At 37.1% G+C, this 13839-nt stretch overlaps 3 protein-coding genes across 6 annotated transcripts; 2 read left to right on the top strand and 1 right to left on the bottom strand.

Annotated features, from left to right (window-relative positions):
• Positions 1-1407: 1407 nt before the first annotated feature.
• On the top strand, positions 1408-5333 carry LOC116139370. Of its 2 annotated transcripts, none has more exons than XM_031425047.1 (7): positions 1408-1614; positions 2143-2209; positions 2308-2399; positions 2480-2569; positions 2661-2803; positions 4550-4604; positions 4847-5333. In XM_031425047.1, the coding sequence occupies exons 2-7, from the start codon at positions 2143-2145 to the stop codon at positions 5096-5098; spliced, it is 699 nt and encodes a 232-aa protein (XP_031280907.1). In that variant the 5' UTR covers positions 1408-1614; the 3' UTR covers positions 5099-5333. The 2 variants fall into 2 exon arrangements, with proteins under 2 accessions (XP_031280907.1, XP_031280908.1); XM_031425048.1 differs by having other exon boundaries at positions 1421-1614; positions 2308-2372.
• Positions 5334-5891: 558 nt separating this feature from the next.
• LOC116139374 (cytochrome b561 and DOMON domain-containing protein At3g61750-like) lies at positions 5892-7694 on the bottom strand. Its single transcript, XM_031425053.1, has 4 exons — positions 7280-7694; positions 6796-7195; positions 6413-6723; positions 5892-6331 (listed from the first exon to the last, which is right to left on the bottom strand). Exons 1-4 carry the CDS (start codon positions 7499-7501, stop codon positions 6008-6010), a joined length of 1257 nt encoding a protein of 418 aa, XP_031280913.1. The 5' UTR covers positions 7502-7694; the 3' UTR covers positions 5892-6007.
• Positions 7695-7815: 121 nt separating this feature from the next.
• LOC116139372 lies at positions 7816-13214 on the top strand. 3 transcript variants are annotated; one of them, XR_004129443.1, is made up of 13 exons: positions 7825-8415; positions 8644-8807; positions 8914-8991; positions 9256-9335; positions 9599-9683; positions 9851-10267; positions 10919-11026; positions 11295-11362; positions 11517-11604; positions 11720-11791; positions 11876-11929; positions 12210-12506; positions 12786-13214. XR_004129443.1 is itself a non-coding variant. In XM_031425051.1 (12 exons), exons 1-12 carry the CDS (start codon positions 7995-7997, stop codon positions 12291-12293), a joined length of 1719 nt encoding a protein of 572 aa, XP_031280911.1. In that variant the 5' UTR covers positions 7825-7994; the 3' UTR covers positions 12294-12759. The 3 variants fall into 3 exon arrangements, 2 of the variants coding, with proteins under 2 accessions (XP_031280912.1, XP_031280911.1); XM_031425051.1 differs by lacking the exon at positions 12786-13214 and having other exon boundaries at positions 12210-12759; XM_031425052.1 differs by lacking the exons at positions 11517-11604; positions 11720-11791; positions 11876-11929; positions 12210-12506; positions 12786-13214 and having other exon boundaries at positions 7816-8415; positions 10848-11026; positions 11295-11329.
• The last annotated feature ends 625 nt before the right edge of the window (positions 13215-13839 follow it).

Consider the following 13839-nt stretch of genomic DNA (forward strand, 5'->3'; position numbering starts at 1 on the left):
AAAAAAATTTCAAAATTTTTGTATCGACGCATGTTAGCATAGTGACTGTTTTTGGTGCATGTTAACACGTGTCGATGTTAGCATTCTTTTCCATTTTTTCGAGTGTTTTCTCACCTAAAATCACTTGCATCACCACCACTAGGACCCCTACCCTCTCCTCTTCAAAACCATACCCTTTATCCCTTCTCATCAGTCACCGATCGCAGAGCAATGGAAACCGCGTCGATCAGCTGTCTTTTGCTAGATTCTGGCCGTTTTGAGCGACGACAACTCCAACCACCACCACCCTTAGAATTACTGGCTACTCCCTTAGAAAACCCCTAAAGTTTCCAAGCCATTCCACCCACCAATCATTGACAATCATAAGCTAGGGTTTCGCAGTTTCTTGGCCAAATTCCAGCTACTAAAACTTAATTAGACACACCCTCTGATCACCATGATCCACCTTTCAAAATCTCCTAACCCCAATTCATGTTTGCTCACCAAACGACAATCAAAAGTCATCGTTTTATGTATTTTGATTCACCATGTTCTTCTAAAAACCGGTTGGATCAGCAGGTTACTATAGTACCCTCGATCCAACCCCAGGTGAAATCCCTTTAGGCTCTCTTGACTTGGCTCACTGACCAAACTGGGTTTTAAAACAATGGCATAAATAGTATAAAAACAAATATACCATTCTCTTTTCTTCTTTCTCGTCGCCGCCTCTTTTCTTTTTCTCCTTCACCTTTCTTCTTTCTTCTCTTTCTCACGTTTTCCCCTTCTCCGAGAGAAGAAAGGTAGGGAAGAAGAAAAGAGAAGGGTATTTTTGCCTTTACATTCGTTTATACTTTATACCATATTCGTTAATAAGTTTTATTAAAAGATTCTAACTCGAGTGAAAATAATTTTTTTAGAAAGCATCGTTTGGCTAAGCCGTGAGTGGGAAATTATTCTTTATCCCAAATGTAAAAGACGAAACATAATCATAACAATCATGATGTTTATTAACCGGAGTGGGAAAGGTATTTGAAAAAGTGATATAAATCATATAATCTATAACGTTTATGTTTTATCTAATTAAATAAATAATATATAGTTTAGCTTAAAGTGATGATATATTCCTATGAAAATAGGTGGCGGTCTAATCGATCGTTCACTTTGCCTAAGCTCTCTTGGATCCCAAGTAAATGACGATAGCCTTCTAACGTCAATTAATTCACAACAAAAATATCTCTTCATTTCTCCTAATCAAGCTTATCAACATTCAACCAATAACATACCGCCACGTAACACATAAAACTTCTTTTGACCCAGGACAAAAGCTTTTCTATATTGTGGTGCACTGGATAATCCCCCACATGAAGGGTAACGCAATGAATGTGGTAATCCTAGGCGGACTTGAAAGCAAATTACTAAAATAGTTGTAATTGATTTGATTGGAACTTGAAATCCGCTGAGTAACCGACCGCTATAAATAGACCTTTTTTCACCCAAGGTTTTCCGTTTTCTTGTCGGCTTTTGGAAACGATTTTTGTGTTAGGTTTTCTTAGATTTGTGGAAGCAACCACGAAACCCTACCCCTAGCTTCAGCGAAGTTCTTTCTTTCTCTCTCTCTCTCTCTCTCGAGAATCGGTAAGTATAGCAGTTCATTCTTTGATACTTTATCTTGAGAATTTGATCCTGTACTTGGTATTGAGAGCTTCTTTCGTGTTCATCATCGCTGATTTTTGTAAATTTTCAAGATTTTATAAATATATTTCTGTTCATTTGTTGTAGTAATATTGTAGAAATATGTTTGGTTTATGAACTGTAATGATATTGTTTCAACAATCTGTTTATGTTGTTGTGGCCGTGTCCTTTTATGTATAGAATCTCATTTTCTTCGGCTTGTTAGGTTTTGTCTATTTTATTATGTTTTTATTAGCTCATCGAAGTTGCTTTATTATTTATTAGTTTTCTCACCATATAATTTGTTCACCGGATTTTCTTTGTATCCATCTCAAGTTTAAAAAAAAAAATAAAAATTGATGTTTATTCTTTCTTTCTTTGAGCTGGTTAACGTAGTTTTCGGTTAAGTTTAGTCATAGGCTCGGTTCCTTTACCAACTGCTATTTCATTGCTTTTTTCCATTTATAACCTAGTTTTTGTGATCCATGACAGATGGCTGCTAAACCTCTCACTACTGAGGCAATTGCCCTTACAGAAAAGAAAATGGACATGTCATTAGGTATGTCTTAAGCATTACATGTTTCCCAATATTTGTATCATGATTTTGTATCTATTTATTGATTTCTTATGGATTTTTTTTCGTTTGAATTGCTGTAGATGACATTATTAAAATGTCAAAGAACCCTGCAGCAACTAAACCTAAGCAGCAGCGTAGGCCACCGGTAAGAAACTACTGTTTGGAAGCTTATGTATGTAATCATGTGCGTTCGTGTATTGTTGTAGCATTTTGATATTTGGCTGATATCTTAGTCTATTTTGTTTTCTGCAGAATAAAAGTCAGAAAAGTTTTAATAACGCTGTTCAAGATAAGGCTTTAAAAGTTCGACAGCATATGGGCTCAAGATCCTCTGTTAGACAGGTATGCAAGCATTGCTTCTTCCAGAGGTAACATGTAACATGATCTGGTTTCGTAGGTAAATTCTGATGTCTTTTTCAACATACTGTTATAGGGTGTTCTTGCTCAGAGAAGGTCAAATTTCCAGAATAACCATTTTCCTCTAGCGAATGAAGCTGCAAGGAAAGCCGTAGTTGCTCCTGTCAGAAATAGAGCTTTTAATGGTAGCATGGTGACAAATAAAATGAAAAGAGCAAGGTTTGAAGCCACTTCATCTAATCTTATCTCCTGTTATTAGCAAAGATGAGCTAGAAACAGTTGGAATAATTTGGGTGGTTTTGGCGGCATTAATTGCCCATCTAATGAACATGTATTATCATTGAAATTTGCAGGTAAATCATGGTCTATAATATTGATGGTCTCTTCCATTTGCTTCGGGTTAATTTATGTCCACTCACATTGTAGTGCAAGATCTGGTTTTGTTGTGGCGAATGGCCAACCACATATTGGGAGTTTTTTTAAGCATAGACATGCTGTTCATGCAATAAAGAGTAGAATGTCTGCATAGTAGTCTTCATAAATGTGGTGTGAAAAGTTCATCTGCTAGAGTAAGCAGCACATACATATTTCGCTATTGGTATTATCTTTTGGAGATGCTGTTATATTTTTTGAGTTGGCTGTGAAAGCTATTGATCATTGGTGATGGGCAAGAAGATACCATTCAAAGGAGATTGTTTAAAACATAAAATAAGTTTGATAAATTGTGCAAGCTTTATATTTTGAAGAGAGTTATGATGTGAAACATTGGACAAAATATGCTCGATATATTTGGTGGTTGAATGCCTTGATAGATCTATCCCTCCCTCTCATACTTGTCGTGGACAAGTTATTTTGTGGTTATACTATTGGGCATGGCATTTGAAATTTATGGGTATTTTGCTTCTGGATTTCTGTTTTTCTGAAGATTCCTATTTGTGTTGTCTTCACCTTCATACTTAACATACCATAGGATCATGCTCCAGGGTGAATGTTTTTTTTCCAATGTGATCATGTCATATATCCTGCTGGTTTATCCTTTTCAATTTAGACCTTTTGCAGAGAGGAATTTGGCCTCTTTGAGATATTTTGATGAGTTTGGAAGATAATCATGGGGTTTATGCATTACTGCATTTACAATTTGTGTTATTTTCTTTATGGAGATTTCTGGACTCTGGAAGATGCCTTGGTTTATTATTAGCGTTTCTATTTTCTTTCACCTGCTTCTTAGGCAATTGGGTTGCCGTTTGCCTTAAGACCTTGGGTTGGAACTGACAAATCTGTTTTAAGATGTTTAGACGAACAATAATCTGAATTCTGGTTTCTGGGTGAAACTGAGCATTTTTGTGCATCAATAATTGTAACCAAATGGAAGAATTTTGGAGTGTTATAGAAGTTAAATGGGGGGCATTTTAGTTGTTTAGATGTGGTAGTAGAAGCTGAGGTCTGCTCTAAAATTAGAAGCATCTGTGGCTGGTTTGTTGGTCATGTTGTTTCCAAGATGAGTTTCTTGGGAGGAAGTCTCCTGGTTTTTGGATTGATTGGAGAATTGTCCCCTTTAATTTTTCCCAAGTCGGCCGCTTCATGGAGGTCTTTCTGTGTTCTTTGGGATATGAAAGCATCCCCTTTTCACTGTGAAGCTTGAACTTCAGAGCCGTGTTCTGCGATTGGAAACTTTTGTGGAACAAAAGAACTAATGTAATGGAGATTTGGCCTGTCCCCTTTCTTGAAGTGCCTCTTTTGTCCTGGAATGGTTTGTCTGATCTTTCTGTTAGTTTGATTTAATATAATTCACAATGGTAAGCCTCTCAAATCTTGCTCGAAGTGGCTCTATATCATGTTCTGGTCTTCAAGTGACTTTGAGCAATGATGATATCTTGGATGGTATAGTTATGTCTCATATCAGAGGCGGCTACTTAATTATATATTTCTTTTCAGTTCTTCAATCATTTTTTTTAATGTATGTAGGGTTGGAGCTATGCCAGTTCAGAGGAAAGTTGCAAATGGGGGTTTTGTTGCTAAGGTACCATTCTATCACAGCTTTGGTTGTGTATATGCTTGGCATTCTGTGGGGGGACTTCAAACAATTTATGGAAACTCTATTTTACAAGATTAAATTTATGGAAATGAACTTCCTGTTAATCTAATTTGTGAAGTTTGACATACTACAATGATCTGACTCATATGCTGTTTAAATATGTACTGGTTTGAGTTTACCATTGAATTAGGAGTTGGCAGATCTTGATGATTGCATCTTCTGTGCAGTCACTGCAGCAGGACAATGGAGGGCCTAAGCAGCTGAGGCCTCAAACACTGGATTCACTATTTGCCAATATGAAGGAGCAGAGGATGAGGGTCTTTCAACGCCAGAGTAACGGTGGTGTTCAACGCCAGAGTAACGGTGGTGTTCAACGCCAGAACAATGGTGGTATTCAACGCCAGAACCATGGTGGTGTACAACGCAATGGGGGAGGCCGGCCAAGGCTGCCTTGGGCAAGAGGCCGATTTGGCAACTAAAGCAAACTAGTAGTTGGGATCTCTTATTAGTGCAAGGGTTGAATGCTTGCCTAGTTGGTTCAAGTTGAAACACGGGGATTTTGTTTTTTTCTTATAAATCTCACTGTCTGTCTCTTTGACATTTTGATAAGATATTCATGTTACTTGGCTCATTTGATCAAAAATGTATAGCAGCTCTTTTCTTGCTTTATGACTGATACATTCCCCGGTTCTTGGCTTAATTAGTTCACTTAATCACATCATTTGAATTGTGTGTTTATTTAGTATTTGGCTGCTCTAATAATTCTGATGTCACTGGGACAATTATCAGAAGTTGGATGGTTGTACTTCGATGTTATACAAAGCTCCTTAAGAGTTGTAGCAATCAGCATTGAATTGAAAATCCTTGATGTTGGCTCCGATTTATTTCCTATCAATTTATCCATCATCAAATTTGCATGTTAAGAATTTGACTATGAACTCTAACATCATCCGCATTCTTCTGGGTCCTAACTCCTAATCCTTCTTGTACTTCGTGTGAGGGACTCTGGTTATAGGCCGTGTGAATATGTTTTTATTGTGAAATTGTTAGATGAATATGGCTGCATTATCGAGCTTGAGGTATACTATTGGGTGGATTCGTATCCTCTTTGATTTCTTTTTCGTTTTGGTATCCTTCTTGTTTTTTGGATTTAACTTTCCGGCATTTTATAATTATAATTATAATTTTAATTTATTGCTATAACTTGGTGGAGTGATTAATGTTAGGATCTCATGTCAGGATCTTACACCCACCAAATATGGTACTTAAAGATATCAACAAATAAAAACTACAAATTCATACTTCATATAATCCCATATGAAAAATAATAATAAATTATCTCTTAATAATTTACAACCATCCTAAGGGGACAATCCCATTAAGTTCCCCTAATTAACGGATTTGATTGGTGGAGGTTGAGCATCATCCGCATGGAAGATCGGAGGTGGAAGATCATCATTTTGTATCTTACGGGAATCCCCTTTAAAACAAGTCTTTAGTTCCAAAACTATACTCGTTATACAATAACAAGCTGCAGAGGTCCACATTACTATCCTCACAGCCTTTTCTGCTTTCCCGATTGTTACGCCAAACACAATGTTGCAGTATGCAAGTATTATTATAAGCATCCCAGCACAACGATGGTACATAAACCAGAACCTGTAGTATTTGGCTTCGGGTTCCTTGGGCGACTTCATAATGAATGTTAGTAGCTGCACAACATTACCATTTTAAAACCCTGCTTAAACTTTTATGAATATATTAATTAATTGGTATTAGAGATGGTTAAAAACCTGAATAGCACAGAGGATAACTAAAGCCACACCGATGTTTCTATGTATAAGCACGTATCTTTTGGCTACAGGATCACGGTCTTCCACTTGATCAATGATTAATCTTCTTCCATTGGATACACTGGCAAGTCCGAGGCTGAATCCAAGAAAATTCATTGTTGAATGACAATAGAACCAGAATGGATCACGATGCCTTAAATGTTTTGGGACAAGTGCTCCTAAGGGGATGAGTGTACCCCATCCTAAGATTGCTAATATTCCATGGATCATTTTTGTTGTTTCTGGGTCCTGGTAAAGAAATGATGAAGTCCCTGCAGGAAGAAGATCGATTAATTATGGTATTTGTAATATTTACTTTGAAAGAAGATAAAAGTGATACAAACCTGAAGAAAAATCAACTGTGGTAGACCGACTTTCAACATGCTTCGTTAAGGAATTTCCTGGAGGAATCCCATCTCCCAAAGCCAATATAATGGGTTGACCACCAAGTCTGTTGGAAGATTTTACTTGGAATCCCAAATGGGTGATACCTTCTTGACGAGAAACAACAGGTGCAACTTTTGTAAGGTCCAAATCTCCTTTGTCTGGTATGACTTGAGATGCATCTTTTTTACCATGTAAAAAGTACTGCTTTATGCTAGATTTTCCATCGTCACTAACCCAACCTACCATCGCACTTGATCCCACCATTTTCCCATCCTTTGAAAACCCAATTCCAACCCATTGAGAGGTCAATTTTCCTGACAACACAATCGTCGTAACATTATCTTGATTTTGATAAAACTGCAACCAAATATATTGGAAATGTCAGAAGAAAATCTCTATATCATAAAAATGAAAATGATACAAAATACAGAATTTCCTTACACTAAAAGCAGTTTTTTTCCAAATGGGTGCACAAGTGAAGCTAGCTGAGAGACGATATGGAGGAGGAAGAAGTTCAGTTAATTCGTGTTTGCAAAGACCCCAAGCTTCACTTACATCACCATGGTCATCAGCAACGACAAAGATCCTTGTTGGTTCCAAGAAACTAATTATAATTATCAGAAAATACATGTAGAATAAACCAACCATAATTGTACGAAGCATATATGTAGTAGTTTATTAGGAGGAGATATCTGAAGTTTTGCATCTGTGATAGGACATTGATTGACCAGAGAGACCTTGAATTCAACTTGAACAAAAGGAATGGCAAAATCAAAACCAGTGATGATGAATAAATTTTTCCCACCAATTATTTCGTGAAAATTAACTATTTGGTCCACTCCATTTCTCCTCTGTTTTTTACTCTCTCTCCTTTGATACCACAAACCATAACGTGAAAAATCATTTGTCCACGTGTGTGGATTCAGTTGATGCGTCCATGCCAACTATGAAAGGATAATTGAGGCCCATCAATTGAATCAACGGCTCAGAATCATTCGATGCTGGCATAAGCATGCGTATGAAGAATCCTCTTTGATTGCATTGGCAACCTCTCGTTCCTCATCCTCTATCTCTCAGGCCTCAGCCAGCACACAAACTCGGACTCTGCCACTGACAAAAACAGAAGCTCTCATTTTTCTTTCAGCTTAATCGAGAGATGACTCTCAACTTAAACTTACCCTCTCCTTTTCTTTCTAATTTCTCCACTCCACGCTTCTCAAAATTCTATGAAACCTTTCCCATCAACAGCAACGGCAACAACACAGCCGCGCTCTTGTCTCTTTTATTTGTCACCAGAAGCAGACCCACAACAATGTTGAGAAGTTTTAAAACGAGAGCTTCGTTAAGTGAAAGTGAAAACGGGGTCGTGGAGATTCTTGACGAGGAGTTGCTGAACAGAGTTTCGGGTGCTAAGGATGCAAATGAAGTGCTGGAGATGGTGGCTGAGAAGTCACAGATAAGTAGTGGGGTTGTGAGTGTTAATGAGTGTTGCTCCATAATTAATGCAGCCATTGATCGCGGCAATACTGACCTCGCTTTGTCTGTTTTCTATGCCATGCGCTCTACTTTTGATCAAGGTAAAATTTTTTGTCTTATTGCTGAGTTTTTCATCTCCGTAACGTTACTGAGATGATGTTTTGGTTTTAAGTATAGATATATATTGAAATATGAGTCCAATAACATTACTGGGCGTGGTGATGTAGTATGATCCAATTATGATTGTTAATGAATCGTTCTTTTTTTTTCTTTTATTAGTGTGATATGAATGCAATGACATTGTGGATATTGTGTACATGCATGGGCAGGTGTTAGTGAAAATGATACATTTGTTGATAGATGGAAATGGTCAAGGCCAGACGTAAGTGTATATACAACATTAGTTCAGGGTCTTGCAGCTTCATTAAAGGTTTCAGATGCTCTTAGATTGATTGAAGATATTTGTCGAGTTGGAGTTTCTCCTGGAGAGGAGGTATGATTATGAAACCATTCTTTATTTCACTTCTGCAGCAATTGTATTGAAACATAATGAGCTGTCTATGATCTATAAATATTGCAAATATTTGGATTTTTTATAGGTGCCATTCGGGAAAGTTGTGAGATGTCCAACTTGCTTCATAACTGTAGCAGTTGCTCAACCCCAAAATGGTATTCAGGTATATATTTATAGAAAATGATGCTACTTTATCTCTAATGTAGTCTATATGCACTGGAATGGAGAGTGGAATCTGCCAATAGTTTCCTAGTTAGCTCTTTAAGATGAAATCTGAACTGATGGTTTTTGTCTATTTTGTGCATTACTCCTCTGTTGGTATTTATATTTATCGAATGATTTAGATAACTCAGCTAGACAATCCTTTACTCCAATTACTCAAGTTGCAATTTGCCTGGTTTCCCACCTTCATATTTTATTGCTGCAGATTGTATCATGTGCCAAATGTCGCTACAAGTACGAGCTTGTCTCTGGTGACATTGTCAGTATTGACTCAGAAGAAATCAGGTTGGTTTGCTTCCATCTAGTTTGTTTTATGCAAGTGACTTATCCCTCACAAAACTCAATTAGTTTTTCCTCGGATTGGTAAATTTGTATTTTGTTTTGCTTTAATAACTTCAAACTTTTAGCCCATTGCTTATCTACAGTTTTTACAATAATAGAAGGTGCATTTCAAATTTCAATGTTGTTTTTGATGACACAATATAGTTGTGTATGGTGTTGATGCCGGGATATTCACTTTTCTAAGGAACTACTCCTGCCGAACGCAGCATGGATATTCCAGCATGGAAAAGGGGGCTAAGATTTTTGCAAATAGTGAAGCAAAGGATTCCTGCGGCTGTCCACTCTATTGTGGTATAATTTTCTTGATTCTAATTTGTCATGTTTTGATCTCACATTTACTATATGATCATTTATTAGTAGCGGATTAAACTGATACATTATTTTCTAATTATTTATGCTTGGTTGATTACACACTTCCTCTGTCCTCTTTAATTAACTCTTTACTTCTCTTTTTCCAGGTTCAGACTCCTTCTGGGATGGCACGTACACACAGGTTTGCTACTGAAACAGTTGATCTCCCGGCACAGGAAGGAGAAAGGGTAACTGTTGCTTCTGCAACTCCATCAAATGTCTATAGGGAGGTGGGTCCCTTTAAATTTAGTCCAAAGGCCCCTAACTTCTACCCTGGAGAACCTATGAGCTTGACAAACCACAAAGATGGAAGGGAATCACCATTATTGAGAGCCCCAACTAAAGATGGAAGCTCATCCTTACTCAATCCCTTCAGCCTCATCCCTTTTCTGGCTGTTCTGGCCACTGGAGAAGCTGCCTCAGGATTAATTGATCCTAGCTTACCTAAGTTCCTTTCAGTTGCTGCTGCATCTCTTGCTGTTGGAGCAACTTTAAATACTCTGGTTCTCCCTCAACTGAATAAGGTAAGCTAGTATCTTCTTGTTCTTGTATTATCTTTTCATTCAACTTTTGTTACCATTTTTAGTACTCTTGAGATTCCAAGCCTCTGTTAAGATCACTCATATATCCTGACTCATTCCAAGCCTTTGTTAATGAGTGGATTTACAAAATTTCACTGTACAATCATTTTCAAAGTGGCAGAAGGTCAGTACTTTGTTGATATGATGAAGAAAAGGTGTTTCTTCTTTTAGTTACAGTTTTTGTGGGTATTCTGGATAAACGCCACTCTACAATTGTTAAAAAAAAAAAAATGTCTGTAAGTATAGTGCGTAAGCATCCCAATCATAAGTAGTGCTATTGATTCCCAACAAAAGTTGGGGATACCTCTCTTTCTGTCTTCATTTTATGTTCAAACAGATGAACCTAAATTAAGTGAAGTCTAAGAATTCATGAGTTAATTCTAAAACCAGCCGGCTAGCTTGTTTAATTTGTTTTATTTCTCAAGCTGCTGTTAGGCTGATAATGTCAATCTGATAAGGGGATTGTAATAGCAATCGTGTTAGTTTCATATGCTTCTGAGTAATAAATTTACTATTCATGCAGAAGCCACTAAGGAATTTTCTGAGAGAACAGAAGTACATATTTCTTGTTTATTTATCTATTTATGGTGCCAGCTTCCTCAAAGGTCAGTGGATGCAATTGCTATCAAGCAGCAGCTTTTATCACAATATGACATGCTTCAGTCTCGTATCAAAGACCTAAAAGAAGCTGCTGAAAAAGAGGTATGCTTCTACTTTTCCAGTTAATTACTTGGGTTTTGGTGGCTACACCTAACAGCAGGCCTAAACAGAAACTCTGTATTGTAATTCATCACAATGGAAGTCTCTGCTTTCCTATTTCTATATGACAAGTTCCCAGATGTGCTATTCATTGAGAGGTTATCATATGTCATTGTGAATGATAATAACTATTCACTCCTTTCTCTTCATCTTTTCATTGATGCATGACTGATGTGATGTTATAGCAGAATTTGATTGATCTTGTGTGTAGGTTTGGATGTTGGCTCGGATGTGCCAGCTGGAGAACAAAATATATGCTGTAGGAGAACCTTCTTATCGGTGAGACCTCTGAACATTGCTAGAAGTCCTTGTACTTCATCATGGTTGCTGAACTTGATATGAGTTTTTAGTTAATTGACTATAAATTTGTCAAAGGGCATTGAAGGTCCTTGGATGAGATTACTGAGCTGAAACAGTCATTTCCTTTTTCCAGTGCTCGGAAAAGTAAAGTTAAGAGGGTGCGTGAAGGCTTGGAAAATTCCCTCAAGGGACGGATTGAACTGATTGACAGCTATGCAAGGGTATGCTTCTGAGTATGAGAATGATTGACTTGCCTCACCACCACCCTTAATATTGATTCAGTTTCCTCTCCATAGCGCAATCATTTAATACATATTGGTGAAATCAATTTGTCAGATTTCTTCTATGATCGAGATTGAGGTAGAAATGGATTCTGATGTTCTTGCTGCTGAAGCAGTGACCAGTGTGGTATGTGCAACATATTCATATAATTTCTTTTCTGTCTTAATTTACACTTGTAAAATTAATTAACAGAGTGATTCTTTATTGCAGGAAAGCATTTCCGAACAGATACAACAAATCATGGAAATTGAAAATCTTGAAGAGGCATGCTTTCTTCACTCCAGCATTTTTTCTCTTCTAACACAGAATTAATAAGTCGATCGAAAATGACCTGAATGAAACTGTTTAAGCAAAATTCAGACAAGGGCAATGCATGCACATAACACACCCAGTATAAAACTTTATTCTCCTAAATCTACTCTTAGTTTTTCCTTGCAATTTTCTTTCTAGTATGATCATGGTAATGTTGTAATCCCTTTGAGGTTTTCGTGCATCATGCATAGTCTTGCTGGTTGGACTTCATGATTTTCCACATTTGATGCAGAAATGGAGACTGCAGGCTGAAGCAAATGATGAGGCAGAAAGACTCATTAGTTCCCAACCTATAAACCCCACAGAACAGATTTAGATATCTCACTGAGAACTGTTGACAAAACTAAGACCACTTTGCTTAGTGTTACAACCTGTTTTTCCTGAACTCATCGTTAGATCGGTGGAAAAGTTGAGTGCCAACTCATCGTTCATGAACATCAGACAATGTTGGGCAATACTATGTTTAACCAATAACTGGAGAAGAATCTGAATTTATGCAAATATTGGAAATGGAGGATGACTGGATCAGGTATTAAGAGCTTGATTTTGGCACAGATAAAGACCTGTCCCAGTGACTTGAGTAACTTGATTGAAATTACAAAATCATGCTTATAATGTGCATTAATGTTACTTGTGAATTGAAATTGTGAAATTGCTTTCTTCATTCGTCAAAGATTTCTTGAATGATTTCAAATTATTGTACGGAATAAAAAATATTCATTGAGAGTGAACAATTGTATAATATACTTAAAAAGTTGTATGATGTCTTCTGTTGCCTTCTCAATCATATAGTTCTGTGGTCATACAGATTCCATGATACATCTCCTGGCTCCGAATAAGTAATCTGTTCGTCCTTAAGATTGGCTGACAAGACAAATTTAGAGATAAAAGAAATACGCAGTGGATGAATATCAGAAGGAATACACAGCGGATGTATTCTGTGCGGTTTGCAGGTGCTAGCATCAGCCATGGAGTGAGGTAATTAGATATAAACCTGACCTTCTCCATCATCGCAACAGATCCCCATGTAGAACAAACCGAACCATTGATACAAGGTGGAAAATTATTGTACGGAATCTAAATTATTCATTGAGAGTGAAGAATTACAAGAAATCCTAAACTTGTGTGCTGTCTTCTGTGGTGGCCTTTCTGAGATCATACAGTTAATTTTGTTTAACATGGTACAGATATTTTGGTCCAATGTTCTTATTATGGGCAGGCTTGACTTATAATTGCATTGTTTATTGCCTAATTCATAACCACATCCACAAGGAACCTGTAATCAGTAGGAGGATTTGGTACACTGACTAAATATGTATTGTTTAACCATCAAATCACTGGTGTCACTAATCTGCTGGTCCAAGTAATCCATGGAGCTAAGTTAGCTGGTATAAACTATAAGTTAGTTGGCTGGGTCGGTGGTTGGTGGCGTGGGAATTCAAACTCAAAACTATTAAATAAACCAATCCAATCCAATCCCTTCTTCTTCTTGTTTCTACTTTCCTTTTCTTTTTTCCAAGTCAAGAATCACGCAGGTCTTCTCTAAAGCACCGTCATCCTCTAGTTCCCTTACATTTGTAAAAGCTTTCTTTAGAATATAAGATACAAAGCACATGCAAAGCAACCCACATCCTTGAATTATGATATTATTTTATGAAAAGGCGAAGTAAAAAAGATTTGATGTCAACCTCGGTACTCAATAGAATAATTCATTTTCCCTTTTCTTAAAGCCCACTCTGGTGAGCATGGGTAGTGGGTAGAACCGAAATCTACTCAAAATCAATACTATATGGTTCTTGTTCCAATTCCGGCTCCTGCTTGGAACCTATTGTGTTTTGGTTTTGATGAATAAATTTTATGTG

This window comes from Pistacia vera, unplaced genomic scaffold (assembly GCF_008641045.1).
Source record: "Pistacia vera cultivar Batoury unplaced genomic scaffold, PisVer_v2 Contig350, whole genome shotgun sequence".
NCBI lineage: Eukaryota > Viridiplantae > Streptophyta > Magnoliopsida > Sapindales > Anacardiaceae > Pistacia > Pistacia vera.

Excerpts from the sequence above, each read along its gene's own strand:
- LOC116139370 (XM_031425047.1), top strand. The coding sequence starts at position 2,143 with ATGGCTGCTAAACCTCTCACTACTGAGGCAATTGCCCTTACAGAAAAG. Across the intron at positions 2,210-2,307 it reads GAAAATGGACATGTCATTAG|ATGACATTATTAAAATGTCA; the intron begins GTATGTCTTAAG and ends GAATTGCTGTAG. Across the intron at positions 4,605-4,846 it reads ATGGGGGTTTTGTTGCTAAG|TCACTGCAGCAGGACAATGG; the intron begins GTACCATTCTAT and ends TCTTCTGTGCAG.
- LOC116139374 (XM_031425053.1), bottom strand. The coding sequence starts at position 7,501 with ATGCTTCGTACAATTATGGTTGGTTTATTCTACATGTATTTTCTGATA. Across the intron at positions 7,196-7,279 it reads GGAAAAAAACTGCTTTTAGT|TTTTATCAAAATCAAGATAA; the intron begins GTAAGGAAATTC and ends ATTTGGTTGCAG. Across the intron at positions 6,724-6,795 it reads CACAGTTGATTTTTCTTCAG|GGACTTCATCATTTCTTTAC; the intron begins GTTTGTATCACT and ends TTCTTCCTGCAG.
- LOC116139372 (XM_031425051.1), top strand. The coding sequence starts at position 7,995 with ATGACTCTCAACTTAAACTTACCCTCTCCTTTTCTTTCTAATTTCTCC. Across the intron at positions 11,605-11,719 it reads TGATTGACAGCTATGCAAGG|ATTTCTTCTATGATCGAGAT; the intron begins GTATGCTTCTGA and ends TCAATTTGTCAG. Across the intron at positions 11,930-12,209 it reads AAATTGAAAATCTTGAAGAG|AAATGGAGACTGCAGGCTGA; the intron begins GCATGCTTTCTT and ends CATTTGATGCAG.